We start from the raw sequence: 22,902 nt of genomic DNA, 5'->3' as shown, positions 1-22,902 counted from the left end.
CAGAGGCAGGTGGATCTCTGAGTTTGAGGCCAGCCTGGTCTACAGAGTGAGTTCCAGGATGGCTACACAGAGAAACCCTGTCTCAAGAAACAAACAAAAAATGTAAACTTAATTTACCATGTATAGGTTATAAAAAATATTCACAGTTGGGTGTGGTGGCACATGCCTAGAACCTTAGCAGTAGGTGGGAAGACGGCAGAGGGAAGAGGACTGGGAAATCAAAGTCATCGTAAGCTATGAGGCTGTCTTAAGCCTTCATCCTCCAGCCCTAATTGAAAAAGAAGAGGAAGGAGGAGGAAGAGGAGGGGAAGGAGAAGGGGAGGGGCGGGGGAGGAGAAGGAGGAGAAAAAGAAAGGAGGAGGAAGAGAAAGAGGAAGAAGAAGAGGAGGAGGAAGAGGAGGAGGAGGAGGAGAAAAAGAAAGGAGGAGGAAGAGGAAGAGGAAGAAGAAGAGGAGGAGGAGGAAGAGGAGGAGGAGGAGGAGGAGAAAAAGAAAGGAGGAGGAAGAGAAAGAGGAGGAGGAGGAAGAGGAGGAGGAGGAGGAGGAGGAGGAGGAGGAGGAGGAGGAGGAGGAGAGGTTTATCTCTGAGTTGGAGGGCATCCTGGTCTCCACAAAAAAGACCCTGTCTCAAAAACCAAACCAAACCAAACCAACCAACCAAACAAACAAGCAAACAAATTAAATAGTAAATTGCATTGCATTGAGTTATCTTCAAAGTGTTCTCTAGAGGGCGGGTCACAGCCTCCTCCTCTCTTCCGTCCCGTTCTTGTCTGTGTCCAGATCCTGTAGCTTCACCACAGACAAAGACTCTTTGCTGACTGTTGACAAAACACTATTGTCCCTCAAATAGCCACATAACTACACAGAATTTGTGGCTTTGGAGGCACAAAGGGGTTTTTCTGCCCTTAATGCCCTTCTTTGTTCCTCAGCTGATGCTTGCCCTCAGCGTGGGCTCCAGGCTGGACCACTGGGGATGAGCTGCTGGCCTTTTGGTTTGTGTTTGACAGAAGTGTCTGGAGAATTGGATCAACCATCATGCTTCAAAAGCCCACCAGCAGAAACTGAAAGGCTTCTCAGATTTACCGATTGACTTCTGAAACTTTTTAAAGGTTCCTTTTTTTTCCCTTTAGTTATGTGTATGTAGGTATGCCTTCATGAGTTTATGTGCATGTAGACAGCCACCAAGGCCAGATCATATGGGAACTGAAGTCACAAGTGGTTGGTTCTGAGCCATCTGATGTGTGTTCTGGGAACCAAACCCTGGTCCTCTCTGGAAGAGCAGTAAGTGCCTTTAGCCTCAGCCATCTCTCCAGCAAGATTTCTAAAATTTTTTTTTTTTTTGGTTCTTTTTTTCGGAGCTGGGGACCGAACCCAGGGCCTTGCGCTTCCTAGGTAAGCGCTCTACCACTGAGCTAAATCCCCAGCCCCTTCTAAAATTTTTATTACACTATTTCAGAGAGTGAAAGAGATAATAAGATACAGATAGATAGATAGATAGATAGATAGATAGATAGATGGATGGATGGATGGATGGATGGATAGATAGATAGATAGATAGATAGATAGATAGATAGATGACAGACAGACATCTCCAGTCAGAGGATAACTGTCTGGACTCAGTTTTCTTTTACCATGTGAGTTCTGGGAACTGAACTCAGGTCTTCAGTCTTACCACAAACACCTTCATCCACTGAGCCACCTCACTGGCCCAACTGATTGGTGTTTATTTTGAGACGGGATTTCACTCCTTAGCTCAGACTGGCTTGGAACGCACAACAATCTTCCTTGTTAGCCTCCTAACTGTGAAAACTATTTTAAAGATTTGAGCCAAGGAAATGGCTCAGCTTGCTGTGTGTTCACGAGGCGGGGAGTGGGGCTCCCCAGCACACTTAAACAAGCTGGGTGCAATCGTGTGCATCTCTAAGGCTCAGGATCGGGGTACAGAGAAGGACAGAGCTTCAGGACTCACTGGTCGGTCAGCCTAGTAGAGATGTGCTGAGCTGCAGGATTAGTGAACAACTGTACCTCAAAAATAAGATAGAGAGGGCTGGGGATTTAGCTCAGTGGTAGAGCGCTTACCTAGGAAGCGCAAGGCCCTGCGTTCGGTCCCCAGCTCCGGAAAAAAAAAAAGAACAAAAAAATAAGATAGAGAGAGGGAAGGAGGCATGGTATCAGCTTCTGATGTCCACACTTGAACATTTCGGAGCATTACCTACACACACACACACGCGCACACACACATGCACGCACGCACGCACGCACGCACGCACACACACACAGTGAGAGAGAGGAGTGGGGAGGGAAGAGAGAACTTCGTCTGTAGACCAGGCTAGCCTAGAACTCAGAGATCCACCTGCCTTTACCTCCTGAGTGCTGGGATTAAAGGCGTGAACCACCACTGCCTGGCTGAGTTTAGTTTTTTTTTAAAAAATATTTATTTATTTATTATACATAAGTACACTGTAGCTGTCTTCAGACACACCAGAAGAGGGATCGGATCTCATTACAGATGGTTGTGAGCCACCATGTGGTTGCTGGGAATTGAACTCAGGACCTCTGGAAGAGCAGTCGGTGCTCTTAGTCGCTGAGCCATCTCTCCAGCCCCGAGGTTAAATTTTTTTCTTTTTTTTCTTTTCTTTTCTTTTTTTTTTTTTGGAGCTGGGGACCGAACCCAGGGCCTTGCGCTCACTAGGCAAGTGCTCTACCGCTGAGCTAAATCCCCAACCCCTTGAGGTTAAATTTTTTAAACTGGGCATGGTGGCTCATGTACTTGGCAGTCTGAATCAGGAAGATTACAAATTCAAGCACAGCCCTGGCTACATAGTGTCCTGGAAAGGAAAAAGAAGGAGGGGGTTGGTGTGTGTTTGTGTTTGTATGTGTGTGGTATATGCACACACAGGATGGATACACACACACACACACACACATGCTCATGTGTATGAAGTCAGAGGTTGATGTCAGGTGTCATGTTTCCTCATTCTCTACCTTTATTTCATTAAAAACCCTTCTGATACTTTCATTGTGGGGGTTGGGGACAAAGTCTTACTATGTAGACTTGGCTTGGCCCAGAACTTGCCATGTAAGCCAGCCTAACCTTAGACTCACAGAGAACTGCCTGCCTCTGCCTAACAGCACAATTCTGTGGAGTTCAGAGACACAACCTCCCTGGATCAGGAGGTACAGGTGGTTCTAACTCCTAACGTGGGTGCTGGGAACAGAACTGGGGTCTTCCAGAAATGCAGTACATGCCTTTAACCACTGAGCTATCTCTCTAACCCTTACAGGTTTTAAACCACATGTATTCTATAAATAGCAATGCAATTTATACAATGAACAATGATATAATAGAATGATCTGATAGTAGTTCTATGTGTATGAGTATTTTGCCTGCATGCACAGATATGTGCTCCACACGGATGCCTGGTGCCAAGGACCCCCTGGAGCTGGAGTTATGGACAGTTGTGAACCGCCATGTGGGTGCTGGGAATTGAACCCAGGTCCTCTGGAAGAGCAGCCAGTGCTTCTAACCACTGAGCCATCTCCCCAGCTCTTAACAGCCCTGATGAAAAAGGGAGGAATTTTGAGGCACCCTAGCTCCCGTTTCAAGCGAGTAGGCTGAGAGGGATAGAACAAGACACCGTCCTTTATTGGCGATAGTCTCTCACTGAAACTGAAGCTCGCTGCATTAAAATGTGGAGCTGGGGATGAAACCTGAGGCCTTGTGCTAGGTACTCACGCCATAACCGAGCCGTATCCCTAGCCACAGTCTGCTGCTTTTAACATTCTCATTCGAAATATCTTTAGCAAGACAAAACTCTCTCTGATTGGGATTTTGGCCTTATCAGCTACACTGAAGTTTTGGGACCCGGACCCCAGGGAACAAGCCTGTCACCCCAGGGACCCTCCAGGGACACGTCTATAATCTCTCTTGGGAAGTACATCTCCAATAGAGGCACACAGCCTGTTCCCCACTCCCTTCCCTGCCCCTGCAGGGAATCAGACCACAGGCTTGCCGTGAACGGCCCCACCCTCGAAAGGTACAGGAAGTTTCCCTCCTGTGCCCTGTTGACCTCCAGTGCTCTTCAGAGTCCCCACCATGCTTCCTGCCTCTGGAGCTGGTGCCTGACCTCTCTATAGAACCTCCCCCATATTGTGGCTGCTCTGGCCTGGAGTTAGTATTTCTTCTAGTAAATTCCTTATTCTTCAAGAATCCTTCTGAGCTCCCCTCCCCCGCCCCCCACACAAACCTAACACTATGTTTCTTTAACTTTTGCTGCCATCTCACTGAGTGTCAGTAACGCCCAGCACACAGCAGAACTTAGACTGGAATTTAGAAACTCCTACTCTGTATAGTGAGTTTACATCGTGGCCCTTGGTAAAACCCCCGGGGCCCAAATCTTGGTGGTGAGGCTTCAGAAATGCCCTCAATCCTTTCTTGTGTGACTACTGTCCCGGGGTGTCTGGGGCTCCAAATCTCCTTGGATCCCACCCATGTAAAGAGGAACGAGGGCCTGAAGCGGAATATTTTTAAGTAGTAGGCTTTCCACCGGTTGTAGAGACATGCTTCCGTCCTCTTGCAATTCAGTGTTAAAATATTTAAAGCCTTGGCCATGCTGTATTGATACACAGCGTGTAATTGAGCAATCGGATTGTTAATAAGGGGCCGGATACTCTTGCAGCCCGGGCCAAAAGCAGTTCCAGCAGAATGGTTGCCTTGGACATCCTTTGAATAAAGCAGCTGGGGCCTTATTTAAGTGAGATTAAATGAGTTCCCTGGGGTATCATTTGATCTGGTTGCTAACTGATGAAGGGAAGCAGTTCTGCCTTGGCGACGAGCTCTGATTTGGGGTATCCCAGTGCACTGCCTAGAGAACAGTCTCCCCGTGCCATAGGCCTTGTAGTGGAGGGGAGTGGAGCGGGTCCTCAGCCACCATTCCTGTCAGCGAGTACTAGCTCTGGAGTGTGTCATTTTTCTGGTGACTGCTTGATTCATTTTTTAAGGGTCTTTTTCATTAAGGAAGGTTCTGGAAGCTGGCGCTATGTCTATCCAACCATCCGGTTCTTTTTTTCTTCTTTGCGCGCGCGTGCGCGCGTGCGTGCGTGTGCCTGTGTGGATGTGGTGTCAGTGCACGAGTGTCTGGTACTCTCTGCCTTACTTCCTTGAGACGGGGTCTCTCCCAGCGAATCTCTCAGCAGCAGTGCTGTGTGTTGGGGATTACGGCTCAGACTCTCATGCTGATGCATTCTCACCCACTGAGCTTTCATGCCGTCCCTGTTTATCTCTCTTTCCCGTTTGTTTGTTTCAGACAGGGTTTCTCTGTGTCATCCTAGCGGGCCTGGAACTCTCTATGGGGCCCAGCCTGGCTGGCATCACACCCAGGGAGATCAGCCTGCCTCTGACTCCTGAGTGCTGGGACTAAACGTGTGCACACCACACCCCGTTCATTTATTTTAAGACTGGGGCTTGCTCTGGTGCTCTTGTCCGGCCTGGAACCCCCTATGAATACCGTGATAGCAGGATGGCCTTGAACTTGTGTCTGTCCTACTGCCTGTTTACTGATCGATGAGATCACAGCTATGTGGTACTATGTTAGAAAAAAATTTTTTATTAAAAAATCTATTTTATGTGTATGAGTGTTCTAACTGCATACATGTACGTGCACCACATGCATGCGTGGTGCCCGCAGAGGTCAGAAGAGGGTGTTCGATCTCCTGTAACTGGATGATTGTGAGCCACCATGCGGGAGCTGGGAGCCGAACCTTGATTCTCCGGAAGAGCAGTAAATGCCCATCAGCAGAACCATCTTTCCAGCTCCCTATCCGACACATTTGAAGTATTTTGGTGTCCCTCTTCCCCACCAGCAGGGCCTCATGCAGCCAAGGCTCAAAGGCTGTGGCTAAGACTGGCCTTGAATTCCTGACCCGCCTCCTAAGTGCTGGGACGGTATCTGTGTGCCACCAGCCAGCTTGGGTAGTTGTTGTGGTGACCAAAACAGACATAGAGACCTTGGTGCAGAAACCAAAACAAATACATCCAAGTAGCTGTTCCTGGTGCAGGGGCACACAGGACTCAGAGTTCACTGCCTCAGGCTGGGCTGCAGCTCCTTGGCAGGGCACTTGACGGAGCACACAGGAGGCTCCAGGCTCCAGGCTCCAACTTCAGCTCCATTAAACAAACAACAGCGACACAAAGCCCAAACAAAGCCCCACCCTGGCAACTATTTTAAGTCTCCTGTTGGTGACATTAGGGACAGATACATTGCTGGGCAACTGGCACCCCCAGAGGCCTCTCATGGCCCAACTGAGACTACCTGCAAAACACCTCTTGCTCCACCGCTGGGGACCCTCCTGGTTGCTTTGCCTACAGAGACATCCTAAGTATCGGAGGGAAGAAATCAGACTATGTTTTCCCTTTCGTGTTTGGTCTGTTTCATTCAGCACCATCCAAGTTGTATGGTGTGTGTTTGTATTTTGTTTAGGTTTGTGTGTGTGTGTGTGTGTGTGTGTCTGTGTGTGTGTGTGTGTGTAGCCCTCATGCTATGGTGTAGGTATGAGAAGACAACTTTTGAGTGAACTCTTCTCACTGAACCTGCACTCTATTTTTTTTTTTATATATAAGTACACTGTAGCTGTTCAGACACACCAGAAGAGGGCATCAGATCTCATTACAGATGGTTGTGAGCCACCATGTGGTTGCTGGGATTTGAACTCAGGACCTCTGGAAGAGCAGTCGGTGCTCTTAACCACTGAGCCATCTCTCCAGCCCTATTTTTTTTTCTCTTTTAAATGACTAAGTGGTAGTCCATTATCTGGAGGAACCACACTATTAACAGATTTGTCTATCTTTTGGTAACTGGCAATGTTTCCGCTCTGAACACCCAAGTGCAAACACTTATCAAATCCCTGTGGCACTGCGGGAATATTCACTTTTTAAAGACAGGCTCTCTCTGTGTAGCCTGGCTGTCCTGGAAATTGCTATATAAACTAGACTGGCCTTGAACTCACAGAGATCTGCTTGGCTCTTCTTCCCTAGTGCTGGGATCAAAGTCATAAAGTCATGCACAACCACACACTCACACCTCCCCACTTACACACACACACACACACACACACACACACACACACACACACCTTTTGTCATATTGGGATTGGGTTTCTTGTAGCCCAGGCTCTCTCTCTGTTCTTGAATTTACTATGTAGCTGAGAGTGACCTTGAGCTACTGGTCCTCCTGCCTCTGCTTTCTTGGGGCTGTAATTACTGGTGTGTACCACTGTGTGTGTTTTTATACAATGCTCAGGATGGAACCAGCGATCTGTGCATGCTAAGCAAGCCCTCTACCTAGTCAACACCCATAGTCCACAGGCCCCACAGGCTGCCCTGTGTGTGTGTGTGTGTGTGTGTGTGTGTGTGTGTGTGTGTGTACACACATAACTGTGGGTGCCCATGGGGCCAGAAGCATTGGATCCCTCAGAACTGGAGTTGCAGGCAGGTGTGAGCTAGCCAACCTGAATGTTGTGAAGCAGACTTAAGTTCCCTGGAAGAGCATCAGGAGGCTGTCTTTGCAGCTCAGACAACACATTCATAACTCTCCGGCCTCTCAGTAGGCCGTCACTGGAGACCAAGTAGAACTCATTCAACACGTGTCCTCTGTGGAAGAGGAGGGTATTACAGTCAGACCACAGTTAGGGGGACGTCGTTGTATCTGAACTCTGCTGCCTGGAGGCAGGCAAGAACAGCCGAGAATGCCAGGTTGCCAAGCTCCAGGCTTCCTTCTCTGCCTGCTGAGGGTGTCAATCTCCTTCTGCAAGATGGGGTACCCCATAAGATGTGGCCTTGCAGGGACAGGCTCTGGGGGACCCATAAGATGTGGCTTCTGTGACAGGTTCCGGCCCTTGGAGCTGCTCTCTTTCTGAGAAGGCAAGCCTGGTTGTCCACCCCCACCCTACCCACCCTACCCCCTGCTACCTGGCAAAGGGACTGTAACTGGATTCTTCTGTGGCCCCGTGACCCCAGAATACCCCACATACCTATTTGGTTTGGACAGACTCAGGCTTTCTTAGTGGGTGGCCTGGCCAAGGATGGGGACATGAGCTGGTAGTTGAGGCCCCTTGGCAGGGACAGAGGCTGTGTGAGCAGATTTGTGGCATAGGCAGGTCCTGTGAGCCACTGCTTGCTAGGACATCCTGTTAAGGGAAGGGCCCTTCAGCCTCAGAATCTAGACTGGTGTCTCTCCCAGGGCAGGGCAGCAGTGCCTGAAAGCTTTTCAAGGCTCAGTCTTGCCTAGAAGGGGAAGATGACCAACAGAACGATTCTCCAACGCAAAACAAAGCCACAGTTTAAGAAAAAATGAACGTGTGCCTGGGGAGTGGCTCCATTGATGGAGTGGCCACCTCACACACACAGGGTCCTGGGTTCAGTCCCCAGCACTGTTAGATCAGAATTGATGATGCACACCTGTGATCCCAGGATCTGGGAAGTGGAGACCGGGAGATCAGAAGTTCAAGGGGTCGTCCTTGGCTACAGACAGAGTTTGAGCCCAGCCTGGGCAGCACCAGGCCTTGTCTTAAAACAATCAAAAGATACAGAATGTGTCCAAAGCGGGTGGGGGTGGGGAGAAAGAGAAGCAGCAGCAACAACAAAGAACAAAACATAAAAAGGTGTCACCTTTGAAAGGTGTCAACAAATGCCACCTCCTTCAGGCTGTCCTCAGCACTGCCACCTGGACACGTGACAAGAGTTTACCTTGGGGGGGTGGGATTGCCTATGTACAACCGTGGTAGTGTGTATAACACGGGCACACGGGGTATGTTGTAGGCTCCAGGTCCTTGGGAAGACCTGTGTGTGTGACCATTTGGCTTGAGGGGTAACGTGATACAAGAACCAAGGACCCATTCTCTGGCTGCTGGGGGGTCAGATGCCCGCTTTTCTCCTCAAAAGCCATGTGATTGTGGGCAAGTGGCTCGGCCTCTCAGAACTTTGATTTCTCCACAGTCACATACCGACTTCCTACTTTGTTGAATTGTTGGAAGGGGCTGTGTGAAATGCCGGGAATGTTCCATGCTGACCCTCTGACTGACCCTTAGTGCTCACTGTTCTTGTTGAGATGGTGACAGGAAGGCTGACTTGGGCCTCACCACTGGGAGCTCAGTCACGCTTTCCTGGGAAATGTTCTAGACCACATTCTAGAACATTCTCCTGTTAGAAGCCAAGGGCCCTCTTGGTTCTTGTTCTGGTGTGGGAAGGAACAGCTCATCTTTCTGCAGTGGGAGTAGGCAGCCTGTTTTCCTGGCTTCAGGACTAGAATATGAAATATGAGAGGCAGGAGAGTGGCTCAGATGTGGAGTCCTCTCCACTAGGCCAGCCCCCTGCCTTTGTCTGCCTCGCCTGGCCCCCACTAGCACATCTGTAAAGGGGGAACACCAGGAAGATGTGATGGGAACACCTAGCCCCCATACCATGATCCCTTGTGGCTAGTCTCAGCAGTGCCCAGGGCTACTTGGTGGCCACTGTCTTCTACCCTGTAAGTATCTTTGGGTCATCTCTCTGAGGCCTCTGGGTAAAGATGAAGCCCTGTCTTTTACAGTTGTAGAAAGCCATCTGCTTCCAGCCAGCATCCCCCAAGCTTGTTATCTGGGGTCCTCGGATGGAACTCTCCCAGTGGGAAGCAGGCTGTCCATTGGCTGTGGTGCTAAGCTTGTGACCTATCTTCTCTTCCTGGGTGCCATTCAGGTGGGACCACGGCATGATGATATGGGTCCCCTGACTGCAAATTGTCATTTCTTCACCAAAGGTGGGGCTGGGGAAGGAGCTGAGGACTTGTGGGGGAAGCAGGCCATGATAAGACCCACCCCCCCATGTCTGTCATTGGGGATGTTGATTAGAGCTGTCAAGGAAATGAATGGACCAAATGGAGAGGGGGCAGCATGTGCCCTGCATGAATCCCTGGAAGAAGGGTAGCTCCTTCCAGAAATTCCCAGTGACTCATACCTCTGGCTCTTCTCCGTCTTTGAATAGATAAGCTTTTCAAGCATGGAATAGCAGGTGCAAGGGCCGGTGGCAGGACAAGCCGGATGCGTTCCAGAACTAGCAAGGCTAGTGCGGCTGGAACAGGATGGGGGGCCGGTGTGGGAGGTGGGTCGGTGGCCAAAGGAGTTGGAGGCCAAAGTAAGGAGTGTGAGGTTGGATAGTGTGTGTGTGTGTGTGTGTGTGTGTGTGTGTGCGTGTGTGTGCGTGTGTGTGTGCGCGTGCGTATGAATGAAAGTCACAGAGAGATACAAATAGACAGACACACAGAGTCTGTCTTTGCATGTGTGCAGTTACATATGTAGAGGTCAACCTCAGGCCTTTTTCCACAGGTGATGTTTACTTCCTTTCTGAGGCAGGGTCTCTCACTGGCCTGGAACGTACCAGGCTGACTGGCCACTAAGCTCCAGGGACCCACCTGTCTCCAAACCTTGCGCGGCTGACGAGCATGCGCCATCTTGCCCGGCTTCTTGTTCGTGGGTCTTAGGAACTAAAGTCAATCCTTGTGCTTCTAAGATGAGTGCTTTACTCACCGGGAGGCACCCAGCTCAGGGCTTGCCCCTTTGTCTACTTATTTCACTAGCGTGGGCGGGGACTTGACGGTAGTCCGAGGGAGAGGGTGGTGCTGCCCTGGCCTGGCAGGGATTGAGAGGCTCAGAGCAGAAAGGGGAAAGACAGAGCTTCAAAGGCCCTGGTACAATGCCTGGCTCTGTTTCTGCACCTCCCACAGGAACAGATGCTGAGCAAGGGGTTCCCGGAGGAGAGCTGGGGCTGGGTCCACTGGCTTCGAGTCCAAATTTATCATCTCGTTCTGTGTGACCTGGGTGAATCATGGAGTCTGTGAGCTCCAGCTTCCTATTTAGTCAAAAGAGGGCACCATCCCAAGGTGGTGAAGACGAGAGCTTGCAGCTGAGGAGCACAGTCCAGACTTGCCATGGTGACAAAGTTGCTTGATTCTCCATCAGTGACATCCTTGACAATCTCTGGCGATGCAGGAATGTAACTGCTGCATTCTAGGAGTGCACACGGAGGCCCTGAGAAGGCTTCTCCAAAGCCCCCTAGTTAGGAAGCAGCAGAAACCGGGTCTGCCTGACCAGATCGCGCACCAGCTACTCTCTGCCCACTTCCCAAGTGCTACATCTGTTACTGTCGAGAGAGTTCCTTCCCTGGGGTGGTAGAAATAAAATCTACCACCAAAGTACCATTCCACCAAATTTCCACGTCGGGAACCGATGAGTTCATAGGGTTTGCTTACAGAGCACGGGTGACGGATCGCTTCTAGGGGTGTGCGTGACCCAAAGACCCTGCACCGGAAGGTGGTTCTGCAGCGAGGATGAAGGCTTCCCTGTAGCGGCATAGATGGAGCAATTCTTTCAGTTAAGCTATGCACACCGTGTTCTAGCACCACCGGAGACCATCAAGGCCACATGTGCTTAGGACAGAGTTGCATGCAAGTGGCAGAGGAGGGACTGAATTCTCAGGTAAGAATCCAGTGATTCTCCCCACCATGCTCCATGGGGAGTGTCAGGAGCTTATTAGCCTGATGGCGGTTCTTGCTAGCAGGCTCAGCTGAGTGGATGAAGATGGTGTTTGCTTTGTTCAGGGGATGGTGCCCTACAGCAGCTACCCAGAGGGGAAGTGGCCTCTAGGCCAGTTCCACCCTCCCTCCTACATTTGGCACCTGACAAGGAGCCAGCTTGTCCTATCTTCCCGGGCTATCACTGGGGTCTGGACACCACCAGTCTACTCAGGAATGAAGGTATTTCAGGCCTAGAGAAAGGAAAGGAAGGGTCTTGTTGGACCTGCTGGGAGCAGGTGGCTGCCCAGGGCCCCAGCAGGCTCTTATACCATCTGCTCTGCCACACTGCTTAGAAGGGGAAAGGTCTGTCCTTGGGGTGGGATGACAGACAAGAGTTCTCAGGGGTCTCCCTCAGCAACCCTTCTGGTCACTTGGGGCTGTTAGAGTCCGAGCCTGGGATTCAGTGGCTCTAACAGACTAGGTTCAGCCATTCATCCTCAATGAGTGAGTAGAGAGAAATGTAGTAGTGAAAAGCGGAGAAAAGAGATTTAGTCACTGTGGCTCCTCCTGGAAGAACAATTAAAGTGGCCCAGTGAGTGCTGTCCCCGCCCCCTCACGTCTGTCTGTGTCTTGAGATGAAGTTTGGATTTAAATAGAAGGTAAGAGGTCTGGGTAGTCAAGCACTCCCGACCAAGGTGTGGCCCCACACATCACTGACCCATCCCTGTCTGGGCTCCAGTCTCTTCTACAAAGTGTTCTAACAGCTTGTTAGAGCTGTGTGACATCTCTTCCTTGGAGACAAGCTGCCCCTTTGGCTGGCACCAGGCTTCAGCCTTTCACTTCTCCTAGCATGAGGCTTCTGGGAAAATTCTAATTTTTTGAGGACCATCGTTGAAATAGCCAGAGAGAGGTACAAATATCTCTCTCTCTCTTTTTTTTCTTTTTTTCGGAGCTGGGGACTGAACCCAGGGCCTTGCACTTGCTAGGCAAGCGCTCTACCACTGAGCTAAATCCCCAATCCCAGTATCTCTCTTTTTGAAAATGTTTCTTTTGTTCCTGAGATTATAATATATTATATTCCCCCTTCCCTTTCTTCCCTCCAAATCCTCTCATATACCCTCCCTTTTTCCATTTCGTCTTCCTGACTTCTTTTTTCATTAATTGTTTATACATACATACACACACATGCATATCATTCCTGAACATATAAATGCCATCTGCTCAGTCTGTAGACTTTTACTTGTATGTATGTTTTGAGGGCTGATCACTTGGTCAATACCAATCAGTGTGTTCATCCCTGGGGAGAACTGTTTCTCCTGCTCTTAGCGTTCCTTAGTTGCCGGTCATTCTTTGTGTAGGGCTGAGGCCTCATGGCCTTTCCCCCCGTCACGCGTCTCTTTAGAATGTCTTCCTTCCTGCCAGGGTGAATATATACAGCAATCTCAGAAACCAGGAGTCCTCCCATTATGGGACATCATGTTTGCCTGAAGTCCAGCAGGACCATGTCTGCCCTCTACACTCCTGTGGAAGAATGGCTTCTTCAGCTTCTAGCACCTTTCTGTGCTTCCTGAGACCCCTTCTCCTTCAGGGCCAGGGCAATGTCTCCTTCCTGGAGCTGAAGGAACAGAGAGGACGTCACTGTCCTCAGATGTTGCCACTATTTTTGGAGTTTGTCTGAGACAGGCAGGTTGTGCCAGGCTAAGAGCCGACTCTGGTGGGGAGCAGTTAGACTGGATACAGAGTTGTCATCTCTGAACATTTGATCCTTAGCTTGGGGGTCCTCTCAGGCTATCTCTGTACTCAGAAAGAAGCACATCCAGTCCCAGGACCTGAAGTAGCTTTAGGGACAGCAGCCTCAGGGACACTCCTGATGGAGGGCTCCTTGTTGTAGCGGCTGACAACATTGATAAACCAAGATGAGGGGATCCCAACTGCTCTTCAATAGCACCTAACATCACTTCAGCAGGGGGCACAGAGAGACTAAGTGCCCTGCCTGGTCACACAGCTCATACATGGTAGAAATGGCACCCAGGTAGAGAGGGAGTCACATCATGATTCACACAGTCATGCCATGGGATGGACACACACACACACACACACACACACACACACACACACACTGAAAATATACCATACTAGCCAGGTGGTACCTACCTAGAAGCTAGATCAGAAGTTTAAGGTCATCCTCTGTACACAGTGACTTCAAAGCCAGTCTGGGCCACGTGAGATTCTCCCTGAAAACAAAACAAACAAACAAAAACACCAGTGAAAGACTTGAGAGCAAGGCTGACAGCTTGCTTTGCACATATGAAGCAATGAGTACCATCTCCCCAAACCATTCATATGTATGAACTATGATAAACATATTCATGTATAAAACGAGTACCATATTTAAACTACATACATGTTCGTATGTAGAACATCCTATGTATCTCCACACACACTTATACAATTATAAATGTATAACAAATACACACAATTCCTCTACGCAGACTGTAAATACTTGCTAGCAATGTTTATAATTGATTTTCTATGTTTGTGTTCACATCCCCTTTGCATCGGATATTTGTCCACAATTAATTAATTAATTTCTGAAACTGGGTCTCATGTATCTGAGGCTAGCCTTGGACTTGCGAGGAAGGCCATCCTCCTGCCTTTCCTTTCCAAGGGCTGGTTCCTAATTATGAGCGTGCGCTTAAGGTTTTTCTTTTCTTTTTTTTAAAATGTATTTTATGGGTATTTGCGTTTTGCCTGTCTATGTGTCTATGTGAGGTTGTCATATCCTGGAGTTACAGACAGTTGTGAGCTGCCATGTGTGTGTGCTGGGAATTGAACCTACTCCTTCTGGAAGAGCAGCCTGTGCTCTTAACCGCTGAGCCGTCTCTCTAGCCCCTTGTTTTTCTTTTTCCTTTTTTATTCTGAGACAAAATGTTATTTGTAGCCTGGAACTCACAATGTAAAACAGGCAGGCCTCTGAGGTGCATGGTATGATTCTCAGAGAATTATTTTGATTTCCCCAGAGAATTTTATTGGTCCCCAGAGAATCAATAAAAATGCTATGTGGAAAAAGAAAAAGGGAAGAAAGTGGAAAGGGTTGGCAAATGATTTCAGCGGGTGAAGGGGCCGCTGCCAAGCTTGGTGATCTAGTTTGTCACTGGGACCAATATGGTGGGAAGAAAGATCCAGCATCCAATATGGTGGGAAGAGAGATCCAGCATCCAATATGGTGGGAAGAGAGATCCAGCATCCAATATGGTGGGAAGAGAGATCCGGCACCCTGCAGGTTGACTTCTGACTTCCACATACGTGCTGTGGTGCATGCTCCTCTCCTCAGGCGAATAAATAAACTCACAAGCTAAAAGCAAACGAACAGGCAGGTTTCGAGCTTTCTTCTCCTGGATCTGCCTACTGAGCACTGGGATTATAGGTGTGTGTGAGACCATGCCTGGCTCGTTCTGTGTTTCGTCTTTTTTTTTTTTTTCTCTTTTTTCATTCTTGATTTAAACTTTCCTCATTTATTGTGTGTAGGAGTGTGATGTGTGCTATGCACAGGTCATCTAACCTGTTGGGACGTGCCTTTAATGGCTGGTCATGCTTTCTTCTTTAAAAAAAGATTTCAATATATTCGTGTGTGTGTGTGGGGGGATTTCAGGGATTCTTTATATAAGGCCACGTAGTCTATAAATAGAAAGAGTTTCTCTTCCTTTCAATCTAGATGCCTAGCTTGAACCTGAACTGTAGTTTTAAATAGAAGCAAGGAGAACTCACACACTGGAGTCTTGTTTCTGACTTGAGGGGCAAAACATTCAGTCTCTCACCCCTGAGTGTGAGGTTACCCACAGGTTTTTCCTAGGTGGCTGACAGTTTATTGGCAACTTTCTTTAATCAGGAGGGGGTGTTGCATTTTATCAGGGTCTCTGTCTTCCTGTCTGTCTCTGTCTGTGTCTCTGTCTCTCTCCGACCCTCAGGGCAGTTGTGTGAGTTCATTTGATGCTCAGAAGTTAGCTCTCATTCATGTTGATGGCAGGCTTTTGTACGTGGTAACAGAAACATGCAGTTTGTTTGGAGAACCCTCATTCTCGTATTTTCTGGACACACACATAGGCATGAAATAAGGGACATTCCTTCTTTTTTTTTTTTTTTGGTTCTTTTTTTTTTTTTTTTTGGTTCTTTTTTTTTTTTTTTCCGGAGCTGGGGACCGAACCCAGGGCCTTGCGCTTCCTAGGCAAGCGCTCTACCACTGAGCTAAATCCCCAACCCCGGGGACATTCCTTCTTACTGTGCACGTCTGAGGTCCCGTGCCCTTAATGCGAATTTCCAGATTTCTCTGACTGCCCAAAGGTCACACTTCTCGAAGCCACCTCCTGGATGCTTACATCAGTGTTGGTGGTGCATTCCTGGTCTTGTGAGTGACGGAATAGCCCTTATTTTTCTGGAAACCCTTCTTTGTGGGACCTGTTCTGTTTGACCCAGGTTGGAAAAAAGGGCTCAGGTACTTTTCTGAGAAAAACAATATATCGAGGTTAGGAACTGGGCCTAACTCAGGCCCAGGCCGTCATCCCCGCCACTGAGAAGGCTGCAAGGTGGTTTTGTACTGCAGAATGAGTTCAAGAAGGACAAGTTGGTCAATTTAGGGAGACCCTGTCCCGAAATACAAAGTAAAGCCGGCTGAATGAAGATGTAGCTCAATATTAGAGTGCTCGCCTGGTTGGGTTCAGTCCCAATACCACCAAAATAAGTAAATGAAAAAAATTTAAAATGTCTCGGATGGGGTCTTGTATCACTGTTCTGAAAAGAGGCCAAGATGTGTGTGCTGTCCTCGTGGCTGGGTACCTCTGTCTAGGGGCAGTCTCTTTCAGGAACGAACCCCCTCCTCACCGTCTCTTTGTCCACAGGCCTACGAGAAGCGCTTCCCCACCTGTCCACTTATCCCAGTCTTTCTGGGTAGTGAAGTCCTGAGCGAGTGTCGAAGCGCAGATGGGGCAGTGCACACCGTAGAGCGGAGCTGCAGGCTGCGAGTGGATGCCCCACGGCTGCTGCGGAAGGTGCGCACGGGGCCGGGGTCCCGGTGTGCACCGTGTGAATGGGTCCACTTGGGGTGGAATGGGGACGCCAGAACCTTGAGATCTGGTAGGGCTAGCAGCTAGGGACTCAGTTCAGGGTCTGGGAACCAAAGCTAGATGCAAACCTGGGGACATGGAGTGGGGCACGGGTCTATGGGTTTGGACCACGACTGAATGGAGGAGGTGGCTGGGTGGTGGAAATGACTGGGTGGCGGTGTTGCACGGGGATTGGGAAGAGGGCCAGGGCAGAATGTCTGGTTGCAGGACAAAGGACACTCGATGGTTTCAAGTGGGTTTATGGGTATGTGGGTAGGTGGGTGGAGCATTCTTGGCTTGACTGTGGCAGTACAAAGCACTGAGGGTCTTCAGGGTGTGGGTTATTTGGATAAGCCTGAGTGTCCACCCAAGGGATCTGGGTTCTGGGCCAGTATGGGTGGTGGTGGGAGTTGTCCCACTCAAGCTGAGTGTCTCTTGTTAGGCTGAGGGGCAGAGGAAGCAAGGTGTCTGTTTCTAAATTGGGGAATGACACAGGCCAAGCTAGGGGTGACAGGAGATGGAACTCGAAGTACCAGCTAAGAGGCGACCCAGGCTGCGTGGGAACAGGAGTGGGAACCAGGGGTCTGGGTGACCTTATGCTATTTCCTCTTGCTTGGGCTCCTCCTTCGCAGATCGCTGGTGTGGAGCACGTGGTCTTCATTCAGAGAAATGTCCTGAACTGGAGAGAGAGAACGCTGCTTATAGATGCTCACAATGAGACGTTTGCGAGCCGAGTGACGGTGAAGGAACACTGCCGCTACACGGTGAGCCTGCCGGGCCTCCTCATGGTCTTGATGCTATCCCAGGGCCTGTGTGCCCCTCCCCTTTCCCTGTGTCTTCTTGACTCCTCACTAGTGGGTTTTATTCCCCCTCCTTTTTTAGACCTAGTGTCACTATGTAGCCCAGGTTGGCCTGAAAACTTTCTATCCTCCTACCTCAGCTTTCTGAGTGCTGGGATTATAGGTATGTGTCACCATGCCCTGCTAAGATTTCTTTTCTTTTCTTTTTATGAGTATGCTGCAGCTGTTTTCAGACACACCAGAAAAGGGCATCTGATCCCATTGCAGATGGTTGTGAGCCACCAATGTGGTTGCTGGGACTTGAACTCAGGACCTCTAGGAAGAGCAGTCAGTGCTCTTAACCACTGAGCCATCTCTGTAGCCCAAGATTTCTCTTTGTTGCTCACATATATAAATATATTTATGGATATATAAGGATATGATGATGTAATGTTTTCATATACACATATAACTTTTGAAATATATCTAAATACATATTGATATTTTGTATTATAAATGATCTGCATATTATGCGTATAATTTTATCTCTCTCTGTGTATGTGATTTTTTTTTTTTTGTGTGGGATTTTGTGCTGGAATTATAGGTGCACACCAGTTTGAGAAAGGGCTCTTTGCTCCCCGCAGTTAGGCTCCGTATTGTTGTCTGGGTGCATAATGCCGTCTATGGCAGTCCAGAAGAACCCGTGCAGAGGGCACAGCATCACCCATACTGAAGTCTCTTCTCATTTTGCAGGTCCATCCCGAGAATGAAGACTGGACTTGCTTTGAACAGTCCGCCTCTCTGGATGTCCGCTCTTTCTTTGGCTTTGAGAGCACCTTGGAGAAGATCGCCATGAAGCAGTACACTGCCAATGTCAAGAGGGTGAGGGCAGCAGCGAGGCCCCATTCACTGCTGACACGAGGCGACAGCCCCGGCTTTCCTGACTTTCCCGAGCCTCAGTTTTCTTGTTTTAAAAAACGAACTCTGATGACTGCATCAGTGAGGCCACCAATGGGAAGAGCTGGCCTATTGTGGGGACATCTTGACATTGTCCCAGGACTCCAAGATGCTTTGGCAAGTTTAAGTCTGGGCTACAGAGAGAGTTCAAGGCCAGCCTAAACAACTCAGTGAGGCAAACAGCTGGAGGCAGAGATCAGTGGTGGAGCACTTGCCTGTCATGCATGAGGCCCTGGCTTAAACTCCCAGGACCAGATCTGGGAGTGTCACTGAGGCCAGGGCTTTGGTTTTAATGATAGAATAACAGCCTAGAATCCCCCAGTAGGGGTGGAGGGTGTGGCTCAAATAGCCCCCGCCTAGAATGCCTCAGTGGGGCATTGGAGGTGTGGCTGGGTGGTAGAGCACCTGCCTAGCATATGGGAGACCTTGGGTTCCACTCCCAACACCACAAAGTCACTTGGTTCAATGGCCTTAGGTTCCAGGTCAGAGAGAGAGAGAGTGGGCCTGTTCACCAGATAAACAGTCTGCTTTTGGTGACATAGTTTACCCGATGCATTACCAACATAAAACTGAGCTCGCTGCTTTTGCTCTGTGTTTAGTCTTTTTCCTCTCTGTTCCTCCTGGCCACGTTTTGTAACAGCCAAAAGTCAGGGCCGGGACCTGAGCATGCGCGGTTGATTCCTCAGTGCTGGTGTGGTGACCTTGCGGCGCTGCCTGTTTGTGACATCTTTTTGGGTCTGTTGCTTCCAGGGGAAGGAGGTGATTGAACACTATCTGAGCGAGCTCATTTCCCAGGGGGCATCCCACATTCCCCGCTGGACACCAGCCCCAGTCCGGGAGGCGGATGTCCGCAGCCAGCTTGTGTGCCCGTGCCCTAGCTCCCTGGAGACCGATGGCCCCAGTGATGCCCCAGCCCCTGCTTCTGAGATGGCTACGGCTGATGGTAGGTGATCGCAGAGAGCCAGTATCCAAGTGTGTGCCCTCGCCTCTGGCTCCAGGAAGCCTGCCACACTGCCAAGCTCCCTGAGAAGGGGGAGAGGTGCTGCACGGTGCCAGTGCTGGGGACAGTCTGGCACCCACTCAGCCTCCTCCCCCTGCTTCTCAGAGCTGATCTATTTCTAGCCCAGGAACTGACCTCTGGTGGTTTTAAGATATTTTTAATTGCACGAGTAATGCAAGATCATGGTAGAGAAATATCTAAACGAAGATGAGAAGGGGAAGTAACGGCTGGAGACGGCCTCAGTCAATAAAGTGCTTGCCTTGCAGACCCGAATGGAGTCTCCCAGAGCCCACACCAGACGCCAGGAGACATGGTGGCACTCACTGTAATCTTAGCACTAGAGAGGTGCCAGCTGAGTCTAATTGATCCTAACGGGAGAGCCCTAGGCCAGTGAGAGATTCTGCTTCAAATAGAGCCAGGTAGATGGTACGTGAGGACCAAACCTAAAGATGGCCCCTGCATACACACACGCACAAAGAGAAAAGGATGAAGATTCCGTCCCTCTTCCTAGAGCCGTCGATCGTTTTGTGTCTCACGAAGGGGCAGATGGTACAAGAGAGCACACTCCCACACACACACATATGTGCGCACGCACACTCACACTTGGAGAGTGTGGAGTAGGTGGGAGCGTGCCCTGTATCCCGTCTGTACCCTACCATCTCTCACTAATGTTGCAAGAACACCACGTGTATCCTTGCCCTTCATGGTACAATGTCAACGCTTGGAGCCTTACTTCCTGAGGTTGGCTCATTGTTATCCATATGTTTGAGGCTGAGGCGGGCCCTGTGTTTGATAGGCAGCTGGGGATGACCTTGAATTTAAAACCTCCTGATTTCCCATCTCACATGCTGGAATTGCAGGCATGTGCCACCACAATGCTGGCAATTTTAGTCTCCTTCAAAAGTTCATACAAATCACATAGTATGTAAAGTCATATAATATGTGAGTGTGTCTCAGAGCTCATTGTAGAAGCCAGAAGATCCATGGCTTGGCATCGGGCCTCTCTATGTTAGCTCAGGCTACCCTTGAATTTGAGGTCCTCCTGAGTTTTGGGATTACTAAATACTTCTATGATCTTTAAAGCTTTTCTAAATTATATTTTTATTTATTTGTGTGTGGTGTGGTGTGTGTGTGTGTGTGTCACAGCTCATATGTAGAGACCAGAAGACATTTGTGGGAGTCATTTCTTTCCTTCTACTGTGTGTGTTTTGGGGATCCGACTCAGGCCATCAGGTTTGGTAGTAAATACCTTTACCTAAGGCCATCACATGAACCCCCGAGGAGTTTGTTTGTTTTAAAACGGGTCTCAAGTGGCCCAGGGTTACCATGCTATGGAGCTGAGGATGATGGTGAGTGAACTCCTGGCCCTTCTGCCTTCTCCTCCCCAGTGTGGGATTAATAAGTGTGTATCACCATGCCTGTCTTAGGTATACATGTACGTGTGTGTGTGTGTGTGTGTGTGTGTGTGTGTGTGTATGTGCATATGTATGTGTTATTAAATAACGTGATATGTCTTATCACTCAAGGAATGAAAAAGTGGTTTCACTATTATACACAGAACAGGATTGTTTTATTGGTTTTTGGTTTGTTTGTTTTTTGAGACAGAGTCTTACCATGTGATTTTGGCTGACCTAAAACCTGCTTTGTAGACCAGGCTGACCTCCACTTCACGGAGATCATCCTGCGTCTGCCTTGCTTGGCCTTACTTATTCATTTTTGAGATAAATTTATTTTAATATATTTTATCACGTAGCCCAGACCGATCTTTAACTCCTAATACTCCTGTCTCCACCTCCCAGGTGCTGAATTTATAGGTGTGTACCACTAGGCCCAGGGACAGTTCAGTCTATTGATATAGAACGTGCTCACAGTATGAGGTTAAAACAAAAATACAGGCTGGAGAGTTGGCAGCCTTCAGACCCTCATCCCACAGTGAGGAACATCCCACATCTGAGGCCTGGAGGGAGACCTCCGCCCGAGGGAACGCTGTTGCCAAACCCTGACCAGGAACCGCGTTCCAGACCTCTGACAGCTGGCAGCTACAGAAGGCCACAGAGTGTAGGCCATGTGGTAAAGACCTATGTCACCAGATGTGGTGACTGGTTCTATGTCACCTTGACACAAGCTAGAGTCATCTGAAAGGAGGAACCTCAACTGAGAAAATGTCTCCTCTACAGGGTCTGGATGCCGGTCATTGTCTCAGTGAGTGGTTGATACGGAGGGCCCAGCTCACTATGGGTGGTGCCATCCTGGCGGTTCTGGGTTCTATAAGAAAGCAGGCTGAGCAAGCCATGGGGTGTAAGCCAGTAAGCAGCACCCCTCCATGGCCTCTGCCTCTGCCTCCAAGTTCCTGCCTTGTCTGAGTTCCTGTCCTGACTTCCTTCAGTAAGAAACAGTGATACAGAAATGTAAACCAATAAACCCTTGCCTCCCAGGTTGCCTTGGTGACGGTGTTTCATCACAGCAATAGTAACCCTGGCTAAGGTAGCAGATATGGTAGCACATGCCTGTGGTCTAGCACTCAGGAGGTGTAGGCAGGAAGTTCATGAGCATCAAGGACAACCTCTGCTTTATGGTGTATTTGAGTCTAGCCTGGGGTACATGAGACCCTGTTCCCAAACAAAATAAAACACACGAACAAACGACAAAGGACAAAACAAAGGAAAACAGTGGGAGACGGAGGATGGCCCCTTGCTTCCTCTACCCTGAAATCCCTATTTTTCTTTCTCAGGGGACAAGTTGGATGCAGACTACATTGAGAGGTGCCTGGGCCATCTCAGTCCCATGCAGGAGAGTTGCCTGGTCCAGCTTCGGCGCTGGTTACAGGAGACCCACAAAGGCAAGGTGGGTGTGGGCCTCCCACTTAAATGACAGGAGTCAGCCTAGGGCAGTGGGGAGGGAAGAAAACAAGTTTGTGCCATCAGTGATGCTAAGAACCCAGGGTTTGCTTCCTTTGTTTTTACATCTGTCCTGTCTGTCTTTTACACACAGGGAGGCCACCACCCTTCTGCTAGTGATGTTTGGGGTCGGGAAGTTCTTTGTGGTAGTGTTTATTCTGTATATTGTAAGATGCAGGTAGCACCCCTAGTCTCCAATCGGGAGATGCCAGTACCTTACCCCATCCAGATATGACAACTCAAAATGGCCCTTAGCATGTACATATGTCCCTGGGGACATGTGTGTGCACGTGCACGCACTCACATGCAGTTGACAATCAATGCTATATGGTACCATGCTCTGTTCTTTTCTAAGAGACGTATATATGACTTAAGGGTGATGGTTGATAGCCCTGGCCACTTGGATGTGCACCACATACCTCAGTCCCAAGCAGACTCTCGTCCGTTCTACCGAGTCAGAACTTCTTGCTTAGGCACAGATTGCGTACATTTGCCTCCCTGGCCCTGGGGCCAGACAAGCGAGTTGTTCGGTGTTGGCCCATAGCGTAACTCATCACTTCTATTTCTGCAAATGTAAAATGTAAAAAATAGTGTGGGCCACAAACACCGAGCCCCAGCAAATGGTTAA

General features: G+C 49.2%; 1 protein-coding gene across 2 annotated transcripts in view; it reads left to right on the top strand.

Annotated features, from left to right (window-relative positions):
• The window catches only part of Sec14l5 (SEC14-like lipid binding 5), a 41,119-nt gene that overhangs the window by 3,317 nt on the left and 14,900 nt on the right, over positions 1 to 22,902 (top strand). For both annotated transcript variants that reach the window (XM_006245783.5, NM_001135710.2), the window contains exons 3-7: positions 16,438 to 16,587; positions 17,274 to 17,405; positions 18,174 to 18,302; positions 19,128 to 19,320; positions 22,109 to 22,221. In XM_006245783.5, coding sequence (XP_006245845.1) covers positions 16,438 to 16,587; positions 17,274 to 17,405; positions 18,174 to 18,302; positions 19,128 to 19,320; positions 22,109 to 22,221 — 717 coding nt within the window. The remainder of the gene's footprint in view (positions 1 to 16,437; positions 16,588 to 17,273; positions 17,406 to 18,173; positions 18,303 to 19,127; positions 19,321 to 22,108; positions 22,222 to 22,902) is intronic.

Source organism: Rattus norvegicus, chromosome 10, assembly GCF_036323735.1.
Source record: "Rattus norvegicus strain BN/NHsdMcwi chromosome 10, GRCr8, whole genome shotgun sequence".
Lineage (NCBI taxonomy): Eukaryota > Metazoa > Chordata > Mammalia > Rodentia > Muridae > Rattus > Rattus norvegicus.
The sequence above is the reverse complement of the archived record's forward strand: the minus strand, read 5'-3'. Positions and strand labels throughout refer to the sequence as shown.